The sequence below is a fragment of the Stegodyphus dumicola genome, chromosome 3 (assembly GCF_044657685.1).
Source record: "Stegodyphus dumicola isolate Sdum_Otavi_A_Nest chromosome 3, ASM4465768v1".
In the NCBI taxonomy this organism is placed as follows: Eukaryota; Metazoa; Arthropoda; class Arachnida; order Araneae; family Eresidae; genus Stegodyphus; species Stegodyphus dumicola.
In genome coordinates, this window is record NC_140770.1 from 55,257,314 (window position 1) to 55,283,180 (window position 25,867).

Genomic DNA, 25,867 nt, shown 5'->3' on the forward strand with positions numbered 1-25,867 from the left:
GGTTCGTAGGTAGTTTTTGAGGGTTTCCATTGTCAGTAGGACGAAAACAATTATTTTGTGGACGAATCAGCTTTAAAATTTAGGGAAGCCTTTTTCTCCGAACGTATTGAAGAAGAAAATTATGCTGACATTTTTAACACATTCAGAACTTGACACTAAAAAGCAAGGGGGCGAGAAATACGCAAGGAACATGAGTATCCACATTTAATTCTTATGTGTGTATTATCCTATATTAAAATTAAAATTTCGAACGCAGATTTTTAAATAATATCTTGTTTCATCAAATTTGCGTATTTGTGATGTCGTTGAGCTTTTGAAAACGTTTAAGCGTGAACTCTCTATAGTCTTTTAGACACATCGAAACTATTTCATCTTTGCAATTGGTACACGTTAATGAATTTCCGATATTTTTTCTGTTAATTTTCAGTTTGAGTTGTTAAACGTCATGGCAGGGTTGTTTCTCTACGCAACTCGGCAAGCTAATTTCATCTTAATGATTGGTAACTCTACGATTATGTGTGGCGTCTCCCATACGAGAGGTGTCAGGTTCGAATCCCAGTCGATTCGAACAGTAATTTCATGATATTGTATTTAAAATAAATGATTAAATCAATTAAAAATAGAGACATTAAATAATGAAATGCTCAGTTCAAAAATAATAAGAGATTAAATAATTCCAAATAATGAGATATTAAATAATGGCAAATTAAACCATTGAAAATACTTTAGAAAAAAAATTAATTGAAATTGATGTGATCCTAAACATGCTGTTCAAGATGTCGTTTCCATAAAATCGAAAAAAAAATTACCTTTGCCTCACAAAAATACAAATGATCAAATCTGACGACATTCAAACACGTCAACATCAATTCGAAGTAAAGCCAAGATATAGCGACGTCTCTTCCGGATGACACGTGATCCAAGACGACCACGCCTCTTTTCTGTGATATCACTTCTCCCGGCTAAGTAAAGTGGCTTACTACTGTTAACCACCACGTTTGCCCTTCGCTTAAATTGAGCATTTTAAATCGTAAACCATAACCAATGAATACTGATCGCTCTCAAAAACCGTAACTGCAAACAACCTACATTCCCGAATTCCACAATCCTTCAATTGAGCAAAATTTTGTCTGTCGTCTACTTTCATATTTCGTGATAAGCTGTACTAATTGAAACTATTATAAATGTTAACGCCTGAAACCAAAAAGACAGCCTGAAACCGAAAAGACAGAAAGTTGAAATGTTTAAAATAAAATTTTTAATTTCTTCTTCAACCTGCGCAGTGACAGAAAATCAAATCTCCGCAGTTTTCAAGAACTCAGAAAGAAACTCATGTAAAATCTAAATAAATAATTAACAAGGTAAACCTCACCTACAGCTTCTGACACAGCTAGCAAAACTAAAGCCAATTGAAGTAATCCAGTTGGAGGAATATGTCATCATCATACTTCCGCGTTCAAAACTTACGGAAATACCAGTAACTTATAGTCATGAAGTACACGCAAAGTTAATACGAAATCGTCATATTATTACTGCTAGATTTTATAAAAATGTTATACTATTAAGTACGATTTTTTTTTCTAAACACTTAGAAAGCACTTGTTCGAGTGTGTTATAATTCCATTTTGTTTTAAAAAAAGCAAATGACAAAACATGAGAAAAAAAACAACCAACTTGTTTGCCATTTGTTTGCAGGAAGAGCAGGAGGAAAATTCAAATGTGATTCGTAAACATTGTAAATTCATTCTGACAGACGAGAAATAGATATTTAAGGTTCATACGAAGTTTTTAACAGTTAATTTTTAGTTAAAGCCACTTTCCTGTCGCTTCTAATTTCAACTGGCAAATTTCCTGCGAGAATGTGTTTTCAGAATCGCGGTTAAAGGCAAATGAACAAGAGCAGTATTTAAAGTCGAAGTTCCACTGACTTCGTTAGAGAGCCAGAGATTCTGACCACGTTTGACTACACTCTTTTTAAGCTATTTCTACGTTCGGCCGTATTTCAGGCCCTTGATAGCTTTGCCGTTTAGTTAGCGTTAAGGGGCCAACTCCTGTGGAATTTTGATAGCTTCGGCTATATCTTTTTAGTTAAGTTTTATTTCTTAGTATTCTTGAGTTCAAGCCCAAGTAGAGGCTTTTCTGTACGTCCTGAGAGAGGATCGACTGTGAACTTTATTTTGAGCAATAAAGGGTAAGTAACCTTTCTTAATATTCTGTCCCCTGAACTAAAGCGATTATTCGCTCTCAAGGTTCCACACATTTAGCTGTAAATTCTAGGTTGGAACATTAAAGATAAATAGAAATAGACTAATGTATATAATTATCTATAATTTTCCTTAACATTTCATGATAATTTATATATAATAATGCTAGGACATCAGTGTTTCGCAAAAAGAGAAAAAGTATTTTTAACGTAATTGAGTTTCCACGTGAAGTTTTCTAACTGGAATCCTATTTATCATAACGCCAAGGTTTTGAGAATGCTGGACTTCTTCCAACGAAACTGTAGTCAACGATTATTCGTCTTTGTGTGTGCTAATTTTCACTTTTGTTTGTTGAAATACTTTTTATTTATTTTAAGTGGACAAAGATACATTTCTTAGGTGTTACTTTAGTAAACGCACGCAATATTATACCCTGATATTCAATACGTTTGCCTATGGAAAGGTACGCTTACTCACTCTGAAAATACACATCCATGATAAATATTGCTGCTGATTACGATATTTATTCTTCTTTTACTTACCTCAAACCACGTTCCATTACAAATATACATGTTGCTAGAACATTCAGAAATGCTTCGTCATCGTTTAAATATTATTATTAAAATACAATTCCCCTTCGGTACTTGCTTTCATAACACATTTGATTTCAGATTCGGTGACTTTTATGAATCACCTTTCATGGTAAAATGCCATTTTCTTTTGAAAATGGCGATATTCTAATTCCAAGTAACATAAAAAGTACCATCAGAGTTAAAAATTTTTAAAAATGGTGCCTTCTTTATTACTTTAAAAAGCAACTCTCGTCCCCCTGTAAGAATACAGGAGCAAGTGCATTTAATATGAAGTTGGTGATATATCTCGGTAATTTGGCGATATATCGCCAAGCTGACAATGGTTTTAACAACGTGTTTTGTCACCAAATTGGACGAAAAATCGCCAAAAGTCGCTAAATTTGGCTACATTTTCGTCCGTTGCCTGCACCACCGTAATATATATTGAAATTGAATAAATTTAATTGACCACTATGTCAGCTGTAACCGTAATTCTACCCTCATATTGTTTTCCAGTAATTCTGAGAAGCAGAATGTACTAGAAATATCTTACGGCCGGTTGAAAACTATTTAAGGCCGAAGAAAGAGCATCTGCTCTCAGTTGTTTAGTTTTGTTGCTTAGTTATTGTTGTTGCGAGTTGTTTAGTTCCGCCTGAACTCAGATATCTGGGTTAGCGTTCTCTTTAAATTCGTTTTGCATTTGTCTTATATTTAACGCTCTTAATAGTTTGAAGTGGTACTGGTACGTACCAGTGTGTTAAGCACTGGTACGAATACTGGTACGCACGCAGTATTATACTCTTAGTTTGAAGTGTAACTACTGATAACTGGTACGCACGCAACAATATAAAGGTGAAATAAACGCTTTAAAAATGGATTTATAGGCAAGTTACGAAGTCTCTAGTTGAAGGGGTACAGAGGTTTCGCAACATTTAAATAACTAATCATGACCTTGTTATATTCAGAAAACTTGACGAATGCAACATTTCGTTATATCTTCAGTTTCATACTATCGAAGCATTTTTGTTTTTGAAAATATGTATGGAGTTACAATCAGTTAACGTTAAAAATGAAAACAGTGTATAATTTTTTAGAACTGCAATTTTTGCTAAATACATTTTTTGGTTTATTTTTGTGCACTATTTAAAATTATTAATTTCAGTGTATCTAAAAATATAATTCACTTAACTCACCATAATGAAGAAGAGTGTTATTATCACATATATTATCCATTAGCCGGACAATCCCTTCATACTGATCGTTACTTTTAAATATTGGTTCGTGACATACTTCTTCTCCTGTCTTCAGACATGCCAGAAATTGTTTCATTATTCTGAAAAGGAAAAAAAAAGATGTTTTAGCAAGATATTCTATTAGTTTTTCAAGTAAAAGCTTTTCAAAATGAACATTTACATAGAATATCACTTTAGGAAACAGTAAAAAGCACTGCAACATATTACAATAAACTTACTTTTTATTAGTTTTACTTGTAAATATTCAATTATTGTATTTTTCTCCTCCTTCCACACATTTCATAGCAACTAAATATGCTTATGTAATGTTTACCCGGAGCCACAGTTTTTGGTAACTTTTTGGCTTTCGTACTAAAATTTTCTTCTAATTTCCTTAATTTTGCAGCACAATGCGCAAAATTTTGACCAAAATTGGTCTTTTTTCGTTTGTTCTTACAACTTAACTTTAAATTATATACATATAGTATATATATATATTTGTTGATTTTTCTTTTAGTTTAAATTAATTCATTTGTTACGTGTAAAAATAAAAACGTGTTAGTTCTTCTTGGCAATATGTTATTTTTATGGAAACTATATTATTAAGTAAAAGTAAGATGTATCCTCAATTGTTTGAGCCACTAGGGACAGTCATGACCCTCGTAAGCCGTGATATTTCCTCACGAACGCACCGAAAATGTTTGCGATATATGCTCCCCTCGTACTAGTTTTTTAAGGAGTACTACACGTTATTTACAAAGTGATCAGGAGAGTTTTTATATGTCTTGATTTTTAGCAATTTTGTTCTTATGGTTTGTGTAATTGTTGAATGATTTAAAGTTTCAAAAATGGGAACTAGTAAACGTTTTTAGTTATTAAATGTATTGGTTACATTCTAGATGTTTGTTTTCACAATATTTATTGTTCCACCTTGAAAACTTGAACTTCTAATCCTGATGGATTAAAGGAATAAAATTATCATTATTAACCTTTTTAATTCACCCTATGAAAAAGAAAAATAAGAATAATGCATATGAGTTACTCATGGCATTTCTATAATGTAGCAAATTACTTAGATGCATCAATAAATTAGTCTATTTTTTCTCCGTACAACAAAGATTTCCCTATAAGTAGGTCTAATTCCATTCTTTTGGCCCATTTTGTGATATTTTTATATGTTATCAGCTATTTTTTTAAATTATTATTAAACACGCCAATCAAATTTATATAAATAAAACGTTTTCATATTAAGAACTCATATCGTTTTACTTCCTTATACAAAGTATAAAGGAAGTATTGTAGTCGCGAAAAGTTTCAGGCAGCATATTTCAACAAAAATATCCATTTTAGCCGCTATCGAATGCAATTTAACGATGTTTTTGCGTGACATCTGTACGTAAGGATAGAATAAAAGACTCATTTCCTCAAAAAAAATTATAAAACTGTTTTAAAATGCATTCTGAAGAGAAATTTTCCTGATGTCTGTACGTACGTATATGTATCTCGCATAACTCAAAAACGAGTAGCCTCAGAACGTTGAAATTTTGTATATAAGACTGCTATAACATGTAGATGTGCACCTCGTATTTTTTTTGCTATCGGCCACACCAAACGTATATAAATATATTTATACAGGGTGTTTCATAGATCATGGGAACAGCTTAGAGGGATGATGGAGCGTACTAAAACATGCATTTTTTGTACAGGAATGTAGGGTCTAAAGTGACGGGTTAAGGCAAAAAATAAAAAATAAAAAAAAATAAAAAAAAAAAAAAAAAAAAAACGACACGAGAGGAAAATGTGTTTATGTACAAAATCAACGCAAGTGCTTCTTTGTAGCAATACAGTATTCACAATAAATGTTCAAAAAAGGGAACACTAACATTAATAGGAACTACAGCTGTGATTAACTGGTAATCGGTCTCTGTGTGAAAACGGGTCATTTGAAGCCACCTCTGACACTAGGAGTGGAAGAAGTGCACGATAACCTCGCATTGAAGAATCTATCTATATGCATGAATCACCTCAGACAAGTACAAGAGCACGTCGTCTGCAGCTGAGTCCTTCCATTTGGAGAGTATTGCTTGAAAATGGTTTGTACCCATACCATCTGCAGAGAGACAGATTACCTTCTTCGAATTCATTTCCGTCACTGGTTCTTACAGCAGTGTGCGGCGCAGGCGGATTTCCCACCGGATGTGCTATTCACGGACGAGGCCACTTTATCACAGGACGGCATCTTCAATAGCCACAACATGCACGTGTAGGCAACTCATAATCCTCATAATCCACACGGCACACGTCCACATGCATTCCAAACCCGCTTCTCCGTGAATATGTGAGCGGGTATTGTTAACAACTACCTCATAGGCCCATACCTCTTACCTGCACGTACAAATGGCTTATGTTATCATAGTTTTCTGCAAGAGGTGCTACCTGAATTGCTACAGTTCCGGCTGTCGTTCGTAATCGCATGTGGTTCCAGCATGATGGTGCACTAGCCCATAACCACGTGCGGATGATCCGCAATTACTTGGATGGGACATTATCGGGCCGATGGATTGGTCGTGGTGGACCCGTTCGCTAGATTTATCCAGCTTAGATTTTTTTATGGGGCCATCTGAAAAGCATCATTTACGAGACTCCCGTTGACTCACTGGAGGGGACCTCGTTGCACGATTATCCATTGCGGTTGCAAGCGTGTGCGAAATGCCTGTCCTTTTTCAAAATGCTCGTCAATCCCTTCTGCGACGTTACCAAGCATGTATTACTGCTGATGGTCGCAAATTTGAAAATTGTGAATACTGTATTTCTACAAAGAAGCACTTTGCGTTGATTTGATACATAAACACATTTTCCTCTTGTGCCGGTTTTTTTTTTTTTTTTTGTCCCTGCCTTAACCCGTCACTTTTGACCCTACATTCCTATGAAAAAATGCATGTTTTAGTACGCTACATAACGCCTCTAAGTTTGTCCCATGATCTATGAAACACCCTGTATATTATATACAGGGTGTTTACCACTCTGTTACCTGCCTCAGTGATCTCAGTTTCTTTACGCTTATATGTTTGTAAATTGTGCATTTTTTGCTTTAAAAATGATTTAGTTATGTTGTTATCTTCCGGTTGAGGTTTTTATATCTTTACGAAATCTGCAAGCAATATTTGTAGAATTATCAACAATTTAAAAGCTATTTAAGTACGGTTAAGCCTACTTTTTAAATAATATGGCGGAGATGTTTGTTTACATTTGAAACAACAGAATAGTAGATATTTTTGCCAATCTAGAGAGACTAAGCTTCGAAACCACAAAGATAACGCCTTTATTTATTATTGCGAATTAAATTATGCTTAATTCTTTCTGGAATTTTTTTCGAGGAAATAAGTGTTTAAGATTTACTTTTGGGGTTTTATGTATTTTTGCCTTGTTGCAAAGTGAGAACTAAATTAACTAAATGAAACATACTGAATCGTCTTTGAAAAACTCTTTCTTTTTTGTTTTGTTTGCTTCATTTCTTTAATACATCGTTCTAGATTTATTATAGTATTTGAATAGAACGTGTGGCAACGATTAGATAATTCTTCAAATGATCTAAATTTTGTGCATTTTGAGTTAAAATATGAACGAAATATAACGCTGTTAAGTGAACCTAGCGCCAGAGTGTCGCTATGGTAAACAAATATAGTGAATTTTGAGAGTGCATTTATTCTTCTGTGGTTTATGAGCTATCGACGAAGTATATTTAATTCAACTTAATAAGTTTAAATGAAATGCAAGAAAAAAATGTTGTATAATTTAATATTCCGTACAAGAAAGTCATGGAATCAATCACAGGAAGAATTATTTAGAAAATATTTCATGGCCACGGCAATTTATGTGCATATATATACTTATGGTAATTTTAAAACTGCGCTCAAAGATTTATAAAGTTTGGTCTTCTTAGCTACCATAAACTGTATTCAAACTCTAGATAGACTGATAGCGAATAATCGCTAAATCTAAAATTAATAAATGAGATTTGAGAAATGTGTAAAGGACACTTTCATTTTAACTAAAGCAGAACAAAATGCACACACATTCAGACAGCACTTATGACGACACTATGTTAGACAGCACTATAGTCAGACAGCACTAGGTCAGACAGCATTATGTCAGACAGCACTATGTCAACAGCACTATGTCTTTTCGAAGTTGTTGCAAAATAAAAGTTGAATGCAAATTATAATTTAAGTAGCTAGTCGTGAAACAGTACTCAATTCAATTCGCAAATCTCGCCGGCTTAAGTAATCAAATATCGGACGCTAAAAACGCAATGCTAAGGAATTACTTTCTACCAGAGTTGACGAAACTAGTAACGTGCTCTCAAAACGCAGAAACATTCTCTATTTTATGGTCAAAATTTCTCAGCTTAAAATACTCACGAACTTGATTTGCATTCTGGTAGAGAAACGGAAAGGAGAAGTGGCAGTAAAGGTCTAAATCATAATAATTGGTTAGATTAGCATAAAAAAAGTTGCAAATTTACACAGAGAATGTTACAGAACTGAGCTGTTAGCTATTAAAATTTACTTACGAACACACTGGCTCGAATTGTTCTTCAATTCTTGGGAAAAAATTAACAGATGTCAGTAGTTTCTCACATCTTCGTATAGAAGATCCTTTACAAAGTTCTTGTTGATTCTGACCTATATAAGTATGCAATCTCATTATTTTTTATGTCATATCTTCCGATAGGCATCAGACTAATAACTCTTTGCATGTTGTCAGTGCAAAAAAATGCTACAAGAATTTACAGCGAAAATCTTCGATAATACGCTTGTTAATGTAATTAGTAACTCGGTAAACAAAATGAAAATGTTTTTGAAATGATGTGTTGTAAATGTCTGTAAGTATTTAAAATCCTTTTCATTATATTGCCGCTTTTGTATTCTATTGTGTATTGAGATATTATGTATTATTTTATTTGCTTAATTTTTGCAATCAGGGTAATAAATTTTTTCAGGGTTTCATTGTTTGTGTTTTTAAACCTTTGCCCACGTGTTTTGTATAGATGTGTTTATTTCTTGCATGACTGATCAAAATTACGTGTACCACCGTTAGGGGCTTAATAAGGCTTAGTATAGTTATAAACGGGGCATTGAATAATAAAACGGGACCACTCAGGCCCACGAACACCATACTGTTTTAAAACAACTAAAGCAAAAAGGATTAACTACTGCAGATTTAAACTTCTTCTCTAAAAACTTGTGAGATCTACCAGCCACTTCCACAAATAACACTTAATTACAAACTTTGTAATATAAAATAAAACACATGTTACTTACATATACAAAACATATGTTACATAAATCTACAAAAAATAAATTAACAATATAAATATGAACATTTTAGTTTTAAATAAAACAGACAGAATATCCGGGACTTATTCAATATACAATTCTATTTCGTTTACAGACACATATTTTAAGAAATTTGACAATCTTAAGACATCATATTTTTACATAAATCATTTAAGGTATTAAATTTAGCAATATTAGGGATACTTCTTTGTACAATATATTTCATAGAGGAACAACTAAAGAACAGGTGCTCTAAATTAGCTTTTGTTATACTACAAGAACAAGCACAATTTTTAATCGAGAACCTCTCGTAGTAAGATGGAATATGTCTATGATGAGTCAAAGCGTGATTAAGATACTTGTCGCTCATACACCTTCTTTCGCTTACTATTGAAATTAAATTGTAAGTGAACCTTCCTTTGGAATCAGGGTCATTTCACCTTACATGTCAAAGTCACATTTCTTTTTTTCAGCAAGGATTTCAGGCAATCAAAAGAAGCTTTTAAATCAAAATGTATAACTTGACTTTCAGTGGCAGACTTTGCCAGTCTATCGGCTAGCTCATTACCGATAGTGCCGATATGGCTCTTCGTCCAAAAGAGTTTAACATCTCTAAAAGTGCGAAGAAAAATGAGCATGTCCTTTATCTGTTTTATTAGATAGTTATCAGTATGAATGTTCGTAATTGAAGTAATAGCACTATAGATCTCGACAGGATGTTATGTGAAATTAGAAATGAGCCAATACAGGGCCTCCCGTAAAGCTACTAGCTCTTCCTGATAGACAGATGCGTTATCAGATAATCTATACTTTCTTTGTATACTTAATTTTTCACGAGAAAACTCGCAAAAAGCCGCCCCCTTGACCATTTAATTTAGAACCGTCTGTAAAAATAGTATAACCTGACATAATTGGAAGCCCTTATACCAATTCAATTTCTTCGATAAGGCTGTGTGATAATATGATACTTTATCTAGTTCAAACTGTCTAGCAGAGAAAACATCACCGAGGCAATCAACAGTACCATTGCCTGCTTTTAATTGGTAAATAGTATACTCTTTTCAGCCAAATATCAATCGGAATATATCCAGCCAAAATATGAATAGCCGCTGTCGAAACAGTTCTAAAACCCTTAGCAATTCCTAAGAGAGTTCTACATTGAATTTGTAATATTTTCACGCGCATTCGGACCAATGCAGTTGACCATGAATCACATGCATACAGAATCTTTCTCTCAATAGCTCTCTTGTATAAGAGAGTTATTTCTTAAGTACATTACCTTCGAGATTCTTTTTATTGAGTCTGTTAAGAATGTAAATACATTCGGTCTTTATTTGGTTCAAATGTGGTAGAAAAGTAAGCTTTTCGTTAAACGTAACTCCCAGATATTTTATTGTCTTAAAACCCTTGCTTGATTGATTATACTGTTGCGTGTTTTTCTTTTCTGACACCAGTTGTTACGTTATTTTTTTCCTTCCCGTTCGTACCGGGTTCCTGTGGATTTGGAGTGAATAATGACGACACGTCCTGATGAAGTATCGAAACGCACTTTATTTACCAATATTAATCAGTACAGCTCCATAAAACTTTTACACTCGTCGAAGATCTACAATAAATACGCTGGAACGATCAGCGACACAGCCTTCACACGGACATGCAATAAAGGGGAAGACAGCTTTACTGCTAAACACCAGAGTACAGTTCCCGACTCTGCTCGGTCGTTCTCGGAACTCCACGTACTCTCGAGACTCTCCACGCTATAAATCGCTATGCACTCGACCGCACACAGAGTACAGCTCCTGACTCTTCGGTTCAGTCGTTCCCGGAGCTTAACACACTCTCTCGACGATGCCCTAACCGCGATACACTAAGAGACTCTTCGATGCACTCGACGATCCACTCGGCACTCGCTGCCCGGCTGTCACCTCGGTCGAATCCGCACGGACTGACTAACTCGAGACTAAGTATCACGCACTCGACGAGACACACACTAACTGACTGCGAATCAGCAGGGTATATATAGCTTTCGGCTTGTGTTCGAGAACATTCTGGGCTAAACCGGTAAGAATTCGTTCTAGAAGGTTCTCCATCCGTCCGTGGCATATCGCCCATTTTGTCGCCAACTGTCGCTAAATGGGCGATTTCTCGCCAAATGTGGCAACCCTACCTTCACTTGCCCTTTTATGCAACACTAAAACTGCTTTGCGGAAAGCTATATTACCGCGCCTAGACATTTCGTAGCAATACAATTTACACCTAGGATATATTGATCTAGAATGTTCCCTTTCAGAGGATTTATATTTAGAAGAGATCTGTATTCCGTTATCTATACGAATAATTTAACATTTAAACGATATGAAGTGGACTTACGGCAAATATGAAGATCGATTAATCACACTGAGGTAAGGGAATATTTTTTTATACTACCAAATTAAACGGAAATAGATCCTTGAAAAGGGAGCGTAATGGAGGGAATTTTATGAAAGAATAGTCAAATCACTGAAAACAAGTTTGAGTAAAGCAAATTAAAGAGCTTCATTGACTGCCAAAGTATTAGAGATAGTTCTGATCGACAATGAGGGAATCATAAATTCGAGACCTTTAGCGTATACCCATTTGAAGACAGAAGAAATATTTCATTTAATACCATTTCTTACTTCATAGAAGAATTATAAATTTAAGTGAAACTATTTTTCGAAGAAACATCTGGAAAATGGATAAGATCACCACAGCATTTCCCTTCGGAAATGATCAGGTAAGAGCTTATAGAATTAAAAGTAAAGATGAGATAATTCGGAAACCAGTCTTACTCCTATACCCATCTGGAATACAGGACTAAAGTGCTTCACGATCGACTTGAAAAGAACTGTGGCTAAGTTTACAGACATTATCTGAATTTAACTCTTAAATGCATGAATTTTCATTTTTATTTTAAAGGTAAAAAATACATTAGAATTGGTATCAAATAAAATAGGAAAAATGCTAAAAAAAATCTAAACTAAATTTTTATTTAAATTTTTGAAAAAAACGTTGTTAACTTTTAAAAAATAAAATGATAGGTAAATGCGTAATAACAATTTTGTGTAATAATACATAAGTTATAAACTTGTTCAAACAGTTTTAAAACTTTGACTACATCAAAATAACAACAAACGCAAAATCAAAAATTCGTAAATACAAATGTCCACACTCTACACAACAACTCGCAATAATGACGGTTACACCGTTAGTGTGATGCCACTACACTCAAACCTTCAAAACTATATACGTAAACAGTACGTTTCCAATTGGTTACACTATGCAGTAAGCTGAAATTTGTGTTTTGATTTGATTTACATGACTAAATATGAGTATGTTTCCAAGTGACAACTACATGCATTTAAGGGTTAATATGGTGAATACTATGTTAATTTGTTTGTCGATTTGTTACTGAATATTTGAATAGCATAATTTGGTTGATTTGATTTGATAGATTAATTGAAATTACGGCAAAGCCACTAGGGCTACCTGCCTAAGGGGATAAATGTCCTCGGGCGGACTTTCTAAGGGAAACTGGCTTGTACACACATTACACTTGGGAAACCCACGAAAACACCCATGCAGCTAGCCCATTTGTCTGCAATGACCGTTACACCGGTTATTGTTATGACCATTACCGTTACTCAGTTTGGAACTAACAGTGTTCAGCTATTTTACCGCTCGGCCATTGGTGAGTCACGTATAATTTGGTATTATATGTAAGTGTAATTTAGAGTTTCTATGCTTATTATATTATTATAAGTTTATTTTAAAATGTTTAACGAAGATTTGTAAAAGTTTGATACTTATTAGAAAGAACTTTAAAATTTATTAGACTTATGTAACAATTAGAACATTATATATTTGATATTAATATGTATAAGAATTTGAGTTATTTCGGGGACGTGCAGAGAATTTTTATGTATAGATGGCACTAGGCGAAGATAATGTTTGATTATATTTTCATCAGCGTGTAAAAAAAAGAAAAGGAACTCTGGCCTGTGATTACACAATCGTCAGTTGCTCGTTTAGAAGTAAATGTTTTATTGCTGTCTATGAAACAAGCTTCATTACTTGTCGTCAGAGCTCAGTTTTTCACAACTATTAGGCTATTACGCATTATTATATATTGTGTATTACTATAAGCCTGGTGCCCAATCCAAGAAGATTTGACAAGAATTCATCAAATGCAGAAAATTATTCATAAAATTAAGCTTACAACTAAAATGGCACAAAAACTCAAATGGGATTTCCAGTTTTTAAGTTTTAATTGGCGGAAATTTAGTACCACATAATTTATATAACTTAAAAGGAAAAATTTAGCAGTAATTTCAAAATTATATAAGTACTTCATATACTGCATCAGAAATATCTATTTTAAAAGTGTGATTTTACAAATATTCAGGATGATAAAGCAATATTAAATCTTTTAAAAGTAGTTCAATGCTAAAAGGATATTCATTTAAAGGATACTGATTGCATCCGAATTTGAATGCTTTAAGAATATGTTATACCTTGTCACCGCTGTTAGAGTAAAAGGAGGTTTCAGAAAACTTAAAATCAAACATATATATTCTTTTTTACTGAAGAATTAAATAATCCAGTTTATTTTTAAAACACATTGTAGGATTCTTCACTGTGTAATTCTAAATAACAGTTAAAAGTGAAGAATCTTAAGAACTGGTAAGCGAATAATCGCTTGAGTTCGTGAGGCAGTAAATAAACTTGGAAAGTGTTAAAAGACCCTTTATTATTCAAATAAGATTTAACAGAACTCCTTCTTGGCGTTGTACAATAAGCCGACACTCGGACTTCAACTTAAGAGACTAAGAATTAAACTAAACTAATCTTAACTAAAGAGATATAGCCGAAGCTATCTAAATTCTAACAGAGTTAGCCCATTTACACTAACTGACTGCGAAGCTATCAAGGGCCTAAAGTACGGCTGAGTGTAATAATAGCTTAACGGGAGAATAGCCTAAAAAGGTGGACACGTGCTAGCCAGAATATTTGGTACCTCTCTCACTAAGAAATAGAAGTTCGTGGTTAAATACCGCTCTTCCTCATTAGCATTCTGACATGATTGTAAAACTACGTTCTGTCCAGAAGTGGTAAGTTGAAATTCAAAAGCGATAGAAAAGGAAGTTTAACTCAGCATTTAACTTTTAATAAAATTAACATAATGCTTACAATATTACTATCAGTTTTGCTTTGTTAAAAGAAGAAAAAGCTAAATATAAAATAGAAGAAACACATTTTTTTTAAAAATCTGAATGGTTTCAGATATTAAACTACGTCTAAAGGGGCGTTTTTTAACGTTTTGTGTGTTACCTTTATTTATTAAATATCATGTTCTTTGCACCTAAACCATAAAATTGAGTTCAGTAGCAATGTCGCAAAATAATTTTAAAATGAGTCTATCTTTAGAATGTCCGGTACATAGTTCCGCGCCCCGCTGGATATAAAAAGGTTCCCCCCCCCCCGCTGTAGAGTGTTGCCATTGCTATCTTTTAAATCGTTGAGTTTGTTACTCAAAAATTCGTTAAAGCTTTAGAAAATGTGAAATCGATAATGAAACAACTTCCAAATTTCAAATTTGGTCTTCCACATACCCATATTCGTAGGAGGATTACGTGATTCAAAATTCGATGGCTCTATGTACCGTTGTTTTATCACAATGTAAGAAATACACATGCATTTATGCAGATTTTTCATTATTTAATTTCTTCAAATATAATGCAGGACTGTAACATTTGGTGGCAACAGTTTGAAAAGTGAAACTGACATTTATAGTGATTCAGCGCAAAATCGCAAAACGGAAACAATACTCCTTCAGGGATTAAGCCCCTTTTGTCTAAAAAGCCATAAAATCAGTGAAACACATTTTAGTAATTATACTATTATTTATATTATTTCAATGTTATTTACATCTTATTAAAATGTATTTTAACACTTTCGTTAAAAGTTTTAATTATTACAATTTTCTGAATACATAAAGCTAGGATTTATTTGAAACGACTTCAAAAGTTGACTATAGAAAATAGCAGCCTATAGAAAATTGGCTGGTATTTAAATGGATTACACACTGATAAAACCACGAAAACATTCATGCATGCATCCCGTGGCAGGAATCCAAACTCGAATTGAAATCTAGTGTAAAACTGTTTTAATCCCTTTGGCCATTGATGAGACCATAAGAGTGCTGAGTTTAGCAATAATACGAAATTGAATACGTATAAGAAATGAATTTGTCAAAATTTTCGGAAAAATTACTGAATTATGTACTCATTTTAAAATTATGAGGAGTTTTCACTTGTTTCGTAAATTTTACTTTGAAAGAAAACGTATTTGTATAATTTTATGGTAAACATTTATTTAATTTCATGTTAAGATACACTGCTCAGAACCTTCTATGAAGAACATCTTCAGTATATCAAGACAGCATAACTTGTACTGCAGTTGGAATTTGGGTCTATGTCTATAGTATTCGAATTTGAGATCTTCATATTAGCCATCCAAATCGCGAATTTTATTACAAAAAAGTGCCCATTATCTGTCTAGGCTTCCGTACAAATTTAGAGAGTGAGCCTATTGTGGTACAAAAGCATCCAGGTTCCAATGCTGGAACAAATATCGTTGCAACTGTCCATCTCTTCATACGAGGCAACAATGGCCGCCTATTAGGTGCCTCCACAATAAAATACTGAATACCTTAGGAATGACTGAATGGGTAAGTGCCTGCTATAATGTTAAAAATTTTTTTAATATATAAAAGTCTGAAAGCTTTCAGAAAATAAAAATAAAAAAAAAATTTAAATAAATTCTATTTTTTTTTTTTTTTTTTTTTTTTTTTATTTTATTTTATTTTCAAAAAATTATATATAAAAAATCTGAAAGCCTTCAGATTTTACATACATTTTACATTACCTTTGTTAACATTTCGTGGATTACCTTGTTATGTTAAAATCATGGTACCAATATGTTACGGTGAAATCAAATGGCGGTACCAATAATGTTATGGTTTCCTAAAGGTCTGGTACCTAAAAGGTTTCCTACTCTGTTGACAAAACACTTAAATTTTTTAACAGTAATATATTAATATCAATAAGCCCTGTACATTTGCGTTGTGTTTTCGGATTAACCCTGAAATCAATTTGAGAATGAGACGGGTGAAAATCATTGAGCACACACACACAAAAAGAAATAAATAAACATTGACTGATCTAGAAAAGTGAGCCTATTAAAATTTTTTTAAATTATTTATTACTATTGATTAAAATTTTTAAGAGTTACTTAGTCCAGTAATTTGTAGGCAATTAATATTCAATCAGAACTGTTAACATATTGATTATTACACAGTGCAGAATTAACTTAGTAAGCAAATCATATTCAAGCTGAACTGTAAAATATTGCTTTCAACAAAATGCATACCTCTACAGAGTAATATTACTTCTATCTTAGACTCAATAATATCAAACTATTATTGCTATTACATTCAGATAAATATGATTAGATAAAACTTTGGATAAATTAACAATACCCTCCCCGGGGAGAAAAAAAAAGAATAATTAACAAGTTATACATTCCAAAAAAAAACATTTCACACAGAGTAATCAATACCAATGTAATTCTGGTTATTGCACATAGTAACTTTCTATTTTCAAAAGAATGGTTTAACCGGGTAATATGTTAATTAAAATCAGCTATTACATCCTACAAGCAATTTAATCCCTAAGAGGAGCAAAGAAGCTCAAATAATGACACCTTTACCAATCAATCTTCACCAAGAAAGAAATTCAGAAGTTCAATTAAATAATTTAATGAAGAATAAATTTCCTTAACCAATCTGACTAATTTACATTCACAGTTTCAATTAACTAATTTAAATAATGATATATTTCCTTGGCCAATCTAATAATTTACTTTATGGACAACAAAAATGATTTCATTAGAATTAGGTTAGTTTACTCAACTACAAAATTTTTAATTCAACTAATTAAGTTATTTCAATCACTATTAACTATTTTAGTTGTTAGAATTACTTATTAGAAATGTCTATAAAACTTTACTATAAGAATTAACTACTAAAACCCTTTTTCGTTTTTTTTTTTTTTTTTTTTTTTTTTTTTTTTTTTTTTTTTTTTTTTTTTAATATCAGACCAACAAATAAAAGAAAACAAATAAAAAAAACTTATCTTATGAAATACAAGCTGCAGATGAACAGGAGGAGGAGAAATGCCCTCATATTTAAAATTTATCAAGATGCCAAGGAGGACGGCTGCTGAGCGTAGTAGAAACAGAGAAGAGTTCAGGGGTGGATAGTTTTCCAAAAAGTCCGGCAATTATTATTGATTTAAGAAGCACTACGGAGGTTCTCCTTGATGTCCAATCCAATATTGAAGTTAGCATTTTTGTCGTAGCGACACCAGCGCTAGCGATGCAGAAGACTCTTGATGGCGGCAATTAATTCTTAAAGATTTGGAATATCGATGTAGATGAAAACTCTATTCATGGAGGAGAGACTGAAATTTCTTCTTAACGGCACTAGAACTAGGCATCACTAGCGATGCAGATGAAAACTCTATTCATGGAGGAGAATATTGAAGTGTAGCATTAAGTAATAGCAACACAGGAACTAGCGATGCAGATGAAAACTCTATTCATGGAGGAGAAACTGAAATTTCTTCTTAACGGCACTAGAACTAGGCATCACCCTTCTTAGCATTTTTCTATTGTAATTATCTTTGAGTAACTTACATATTAAGGCACGGCAATTAGGAGCCTATAATTTAGTCGAGGTCATAATGCGTGCAACTAAGTCCCTCGTTCAAAACTCCAGGGCAAGAAGCCCGTAGATCCAAAGGCGAAAAAATGCATTTTCCGAAATGAATTCAGCTGTCAACGAGACAGCGTCCGATGGTAAGTAGAAAGTGCAAAAAAGTGTAAAAAGTGAGCTCGTCCCCTAAAACAACCCGTTAAAAGGGAGAGCGCCGGACTGCCAAGTTGGCGCAACCCATTTTTCGCCGAAAGTTGAAATAGTTGCAACCACAGCATACCCTCATGTTATCAAACTCGCCAAAACCACTATTTTGAAACCTCAACGGAAAAATCCATGTCGCCAAACCCTCGCCAAATAAACACCACCTGCGACCGGGGGAGTTAGGAATTTCAACAACCCTGCAAGGGTCCCAACGAAAGAACGCTGAAAACTCGCAAAAAGTGACTTTTCAACCGGAAAGAAGGCATTTCATCCCCCTTTAACTAAATCACAAGCGAAACGAAGAAAAATCTACTAATTAAAGCTCATAACTGAAATGCAATTAAAGTTAGAAAAATGAAAGTTATGCCAAATTAAAGAGCTAATTTTTCTGCAACTAATGATATTAAATACTAAGAAATCAAATTAAGTTTTGACATGAAAAACTGAGTTTATTACGCAGGAAAAATACTTATCCATTGTTTGCGTGTACAAGAATGAAGACGCAGTTCGCGTAAACTCGGAAAGCCAAAATATATTACACTAGAATTAATAGGCCCAAAAAGAATATAACCAAACTTGTGTAGCTCAAATTTTGAATAATTACAACTTAAAATTTTGATTTTTATGAATCACTTAATTAAATTCGCTACACAACAACCTTTATTTATTAAAAATCATGTTCTTCGTACTTAAACCATAAAACTCAATCTTTCAGCAGCAATATCGCAAAATAATTTTTAAATGAACATGCCCTTAGAATTTCTGATACACAGTCTCGCATATACTATCTTTTCTTTATATCCATAATAGAAGACGAAAATAGTTGAAGTACACGAAATTTGAATAATAGGGAAGTAGGACAAGATACCTGCGATACCTGCTCTGTACCTTTCGTACTCCTTTGAATGTAGGAAATACTAAAATATACACAAAGGAAATACTAAAATAGTTATATCATTAGAAGTTTTCCGAAATATTAAACTACCACATATGCAAGCCATGTTTCCAATTCCCCATTACGTCTTTAAAGGTGCAAGTTCATCATACGCATCAAGCTGTTTTATATTTGGATTACAACGGAAACCCACATTACCGTTTTGATCCATTCAAAATGTATGACAAATGCAATTCTTACCTGAACATATCGCGAATAAAAACCCAAAGAGGATGAACCACATTTTAATTCAAATTTTACTCGTCAAATAGCATCAAATTTGAAGTACTGCAAAGAACCAAGGGAGTAATATCCTAGATAAATTTGAGTTTCTACATTTATATTGACAGTGGTATGCGGATGTGTTTATTTGTACAAACCTGAGCTAAAAAAATACTCTCCGGATATCCTTTTATTTGAGCAATTAGTGGAGCGATTGTGATTTATCTGATTTGAAAGATTCCATACTTGAACACTTTTTGGCTGTTATAAAAATCCTATTAATTACTAATTATGCTTGTTTAAGGAAATCCGGTTGTTGAAAGGATATCCGTTCATACTGCTTTCTAAAAGAAAACACTTGAAGAATTTCTTTTGTTTACGTTGTCTACTCGTCACTTTTCAATAACCACTTTTCAAGAATTACCGTTTTGATATTGTTGTGGTAGGAAGAAAGTAGCGAAGACAGGCAGTGTCTTAGCAAAAACAGAGGTAGAAGTCAATTATGGTAGCTTATTAAGAAAAAGAGAAGAAGAGAGAAGAGTCTCGAGTATTAAGAGAGAGGTCTCGTTTCCGGAAATTTTGGTTTAATTTCTAATTTAGCTACGTCATTATTGTTATGTAATAGTCGTATAATAGAATGAATCTAGAAATGATGCAGTAAAGAAAATGTTATTACTGTTTCTAGAATAGAGAAGGGAAGTACCCAAATTAAAATGACGAATTAAGGAGCTGTTGCTAATTTTAAGTGTAATTTCGATTTATACTTTTTTATCTTAAATAACTCCTCCTCCTTCAAAGAGGAAAATGCTTGATGATAGAGTAGCCGGAAAAGATAAAGCGTTGAAGTATTAGAAGATGAAGAGAAACATAATATGAAAATTTACTTTCATTTTAAAATATCAACGATAACAAATCACGTTAGAGAAATTTTTATGTAAAACGAAAGTGCAATGAATTTCAAGCAGAATCGAATTGCGCTACGTTGCAAAAAAAAAAGATGAAAGTTCAACCAGAAAAACAGTTACTTTATGTTTCCATGGAAAAGGTATTCTCAAATAAACAGCTCTTCTCATCATTTCCATTTATGCCGTTCACGTACAGTAAAATTAAACTAAGTTTTCGGCTATTTTATTTAAATAGCTATTGGCAGATAAGTGATGGCCTGATTTTAAATAAGTGGAATCTGTGCTCGAAATCTACGGTAGATATAGATTCTTAGGCGAAAGCATAGAATGTTTATAATTATCTGGATATCTGGAATTGTAACGTTTCAAAGCCCTCCGCCTATACGCATTATCCTTGCGTAATTTAAGAAAGACTTTAAAGGCATAAGATTGCTTGACGTCTTTAAAAGTTTACTTAATTTTAAACAAAATAGTTCTTCTGAGAGAGCAAATCTTTGTACTAACCCAACAATCATAAAAAACTTCACGAAGTTCTTCAGTAGATAAATAATCCTTTAAGCGCTCTGCGCGTAACTTACCTCAGTTATTCTTCAGTTACGTACACCACGCGAACAGGCTACATAGCTTCAACCACGATGAAAACTTTAAAAATAACCTATGCTGTTCGAAATTAGAAATATTTGAAATGATGTCTATTTTATTTCCATTAATATAACCTCATCTTACAATTGTACACTTAAAATCTTGCTGTACATCAATTATCGGTTGGTTTAACTGCGTTTCGTTCATCCATAACTCGCATCGGAGAGTTACCATCTGGTTCCATAGCCCACAGGCTTTTCTTACCCAGCGAGTAATTCCATTGAACATCTGGAAAATGTTTTAAGTCTTCGCCAGTCGGTTTGCAATTAAAGGTGAGCAGCAGCGAGACTCATAAGAAACCCATGCCAATGTAACCCATGAGTTTGTCCATGCGTATGTTCTATTCATTGGCAGTTTTATGCGCGATGAAACTATATGTAAGAGTTTGGTTAAAAGTAACGCAGCACATAACTCTAGTCTTGGAAGAGACTAGGTTAGTTAGGGAGCAACAGTGTTTTTGATTTCAAAAGGCTAATCTTGACTGAAGAATCAGAGGTAAACGATTGAAATGAAGGTTGGCGACTACATAATAAGCCTCTTCTGAAAAGCCTCGTCACCGCATCACCTACGTATCACAGTATGCAACTTCTTTGCCTTATCCATTGCCTCCATTTTACCATTCAATTCTATCAATTAGAATTCAATTCTATCAATTAGATTCTATCAATTAGAACAAGTAATAAAATTTTCATTAAAAACTAGGAAAATAAAATCCTCGAAATCCTTCGCGTTTAAATCGGAGCTTTCCAATAATTTTCTTCGGCGATTCTTCGCTTCTAGTTATCTCGTCCATGTGCGCCAAAAAAAAAATATGCTGACCAACTGATCTGTATCTTTGTGTGTTTCTATAGCAATTCCATCGAGATCTTTTACTGTACATTTATTTACAGTTATATACAAGACTTTCTGTCACCTGGCAGGTATATGTTACAGCATAGTGCCTTTTTGCCATTTGGCAGATACAATGCATTATGTCTATAGCGCTAAGATGCCCAACACCTTGGCGTGTCCGCTTATTTAACGTTCTATAAACGTAAGAAACTATATGCGCAATGCGCCCTCTGGTAAAATTCACCACAATCGAAGGAGGCCAAATCATCATATGTTTTTCTTCTTTTCTATTCGGTATATTATTTGAGATTTAAATTGATGAAAATATCTGGATGGTTAAGATAGTATCTGTGTATAAAACGTTCAACATTTCTGGTTACTAGTTTTGCTTTTTTGGCACGTTTATTTACAAAATTTATGCAAACTGTTAACACACAAAAATACAAACTGAGCATTTGAAAAAGCGGCAGAATATCAAAATGTTTAATTTAAATATTTGTTTTGAAGTTGTGGAGGATAACGATTTGTAAAACTGTTTAAAATGCAATCCTAAGCTTTAAAACTTTTATTTTGGAAAACAGAAAAAAGTGTTACTATTTTTATGTATTTAAAACTGAATTTTAAGATTTCTGTACAATCAATAGGATATTATAACTCTTATTACAATGATTTAATTTTACAGTATTCTGCGAATTGTTTTGATGTTAGTTTTAAGATATTATGAGATAAATGAGCTTTAAGGCACGAGGTATTTATTTTAATTATTTATTTATATTTTAGATACAATAATTTTCATCATTAGCAGTGATATCAGCATCTTGTTTAATATGATTCATGTAGGCGAAGAGACAATATTGGCGAAGAAAAAAGAAAGCGTAGAAAGAAAAAGAAGATGTGTACCACGATGAACGTACTCAGCTGAAATATCCATGTTTACAAGTAACGATTTCGAAAATGAGAGTAATAAAAAAGTCTGAGAGAAATCATTGAGCAGTTAAAAGTTTTAGTTTTGTCCGCGCAGTAGACAAATATCCATATGAGCATATAAAAATGTATTCAAGACGGATCATTGAGGATTGAAAACAAAGTTTGAAAGTTGGACAGAACGCAGTTACGTTGGTTGATCATTTTAATTTAAAGCATTATTCGATTCGATCGAGAATCAAAGGCTTAGATGTTATTAACTGCATTGCATAAAAATAATTGATTATAATAATTGATTATAATGCATTTTGGGCCGAGAATAAAGCTATAAAACCATCACATTTTTTTTTACAAGCAGGAGATGTGAAAAATGTGCAGTGCCCTCACCAGGACTAGAACCCTGGACCTCTCGAATAGGCGTCGAGTATGCTTACAGCATCCGAATCCTGGTGGTAACGAATATCGGTCACCACCTTTTAGTTCGGATACCACTTGAAGAGTCACCCGGTGTTTTGAAGCAGCATTCGTGATAAATGTGCAGTGCCCTGGCAGAGACTCGTATCCTGGACCTCTCGAATATGCGTAAAGTATGCTTCCAATTGCACCACGAAGGCATGCGGAAAGGAAGGAGAAAATACCTTATAAAGTATTCCTTTCATTTTTAATGGCAATGCTCTTCATCCTTTGGATACTATTGTTGCTATCCGTATTGTCAACGTTCCACAGCTTATAGTGAAAACGAGATTGAATCTGTCCATCTTCCAGTCATTATATGGATTATGTCATAAATTTCAATCTTCAGCTGCAGATGTAATCTGAAATCGTTTCACTGCAATTCTGTAGCAACGTACCATTGCTATACTCAATACCTGAACCATCCTTCCTCAAAAACTAAACATGCAATCTCCTATGCAAATTAGGTTTATGGCAATCCACATTTTGCACTTCCAAAAACTGTTATTGCTAGGATCAGATGGAAAATCTTATTCCTTAAAATCTAGCCACGAACCCTAAACACAGGGTTAAAAGAAGATATAATGAATAAAATAACGAAGTGAAAGCACTGCGCAGTGAGGTAATAGAGGACATAATTTTATGAGTAGCCTTTTACAGAGAGATATTTCGGTGACAAATCAAGATCTCCGCAGAGATGAATAAGTATTTCCCCTTACCATGTGTTAGCGTTTCTTTTCAAAATTTTACTCCCTTGATGTATATTTCCTATGTATAAAAGCATAACTTTGTCGGCCATACCTATATATTGTTGTTATTTGTAATGCATTAAAATTTCATTTGTTTCTTATTAATAAATTACAGGATGAAAGCGACAGTCAGCCACCTCGAACGAACATTTTAAACATTTGCATTTAATTTGTCTCTTGCAAGGCTTGGATTCTCTGCAAATGGTATGGGGGCAAACCATTTTCATGCAATACTCTCCAAACGGTGGAATGACTCAGCTGCAGACGACGTGCAGTAGCTCTTGTACTTGTCTGAGGTTATTCAAGCACAATGTTCAAGATGGATTCTTCAATGCGAGGTTGTCTTCTTCCACTCCTAATGTCAGAGGTGTCTTCAAATGACCCGTTTTCACACAGAGACCGATGCAACCTCTCGAACATTGCTGCTTCGGCATACGCCTGTTCAGAAACCGTTCCTGGTGCAACCGTAGCGCTGCTCTGCAGTTCCCATTAGCAGCACCATACATGAGATGCATGTCAGCTTTTTCCCAGTGCGTAAACTCACCCATCACGCTCGACATCAGAGTTGCGAATAATCCTCTGATGCATCGCATCGTGGTTGTCCGGCTCACTACCGCCCTCTGCCGCTGCATAGCCAGCCAATCACAGCTGTAGTTCCTATTACTGTTAGTGTTCCCTTTTTTGAGCATTTATTGTGAATACTGTATTGCTGCAAAGAAGCACTTTACGTTGATTTTGCACATAATCACATTTTCCTCTCGTGTCGGGTTTTTTTTTTTTTTTTTTTCCTCGTTCTTGCCTGAACCCGTCACTTTAAACCCTACATTCCTATACAAAAAATGCCTGTTTTAGTACGCTCCATCACCCCCTCCAAGTTTGCCACATGATCTATGAAACACCCTGTATATTCATAGAGTTTGATACTTGCACTTCATTTACATATGCTCTCAGAATTTAAATGATACTGCAGATTAGTTCGCAGCAATAATTAATCATTTATTTGTAATTCAATTTCATTTAAATTTTAATTAACTTTAAATTTGCTTTTTACAAATAGAGAATGTTTGTTAAATTCAAATTTCATTCCTTGCAGCAATGGCGAAAGAGAAATATTTAAATTTAATTTAACTTTTATATATACTCACTCTGCTACTTGGCTCGGTAAGATCAGTTTTTTTTTATTCTTATAGACTGGGAAATTGTGCATTTTTTGCTTTAAAATGGATTTTGTTTTTATGTTCCTGTTGAGGTTTCTATGGCTTTTGATAGTATGCATGCAATATTTGTAGAATTATCAACAATTTAAAAGTTGTTTAAGTGCTACTAACTCTAACGCAGCCACCATTTGTTTACATTTGAAACTCTTTAGTACAATAGTGAATTACGTCTATTTCTGCACGTTCAGTATCTTGTTGTCAAGTGGGACCAAAAGTAAACTTTCAGTTTTGTATATCGAAAAATCTGCTTTCTTACCCGTTGACCGAATTGCGTTTTTTGCGTAGAAACTCTAATTTCATTTGAAAAAAAAATTTAACTGTTTTAACTGCATCTCATGTTTTATGTTTTTGTATATTTTTCAATTCTCAACGAAGATGTTTGAGGTTTTAAGTATTTTTGTTTTGCCACGAAGTGAGAATTGAATTCGGTGAATGAGAAATGTATATGATGAAATTCGCGGAAATACGTTTAAATGAAATACAGCAAAAATCGTGCATAATTTAATATTCAGTACAAGGAAGCCATACATGCTATCTACATCAGATTTTTTTAAATGTCTTTGCAAATATTATAGTTCGTCATTATATGAGCATAAAAATAAATGCAAATGGGAACTATTAAAATGAAAACATATACAGAAAACA

General features: G+C 33.5%; 1 protein-coding gene across 1 annotated transcript in view; it reads right to left on the bottom strand.

Moving 5' to 3' along the window:
• The window catches only part of LOC118187252 (uncharacterized), a 34,024-nt gene extending 14,411 nt beyond the window's left edge, over window positions 1-19,613 (bottom strand). Inside the window, exons 1-3 of the mRNA XM_035357435.2 lie at window positions 19,481-19,613; window positions 8,582-8,693; window positions 3,970-4,109 (exon numbers count right to left, since the gene is read on the bottom strand). Coding sequence (XP_035213326.2) covers window positions 3,970-4,109; window positions 8,582-8,693; window positions 19,481-19,523 — 295 coding nt within the window. The 5' untranslated portion in view covers window positions 19,524-19,613. The remainder of the gene's footprint in view (window positions 1-3,969; window positions 4,110-8,581; window positions 8,694-19,480) is intronic.
• Window positions 19,614-25,867: the final 6,254 nt, after the last annotated feature.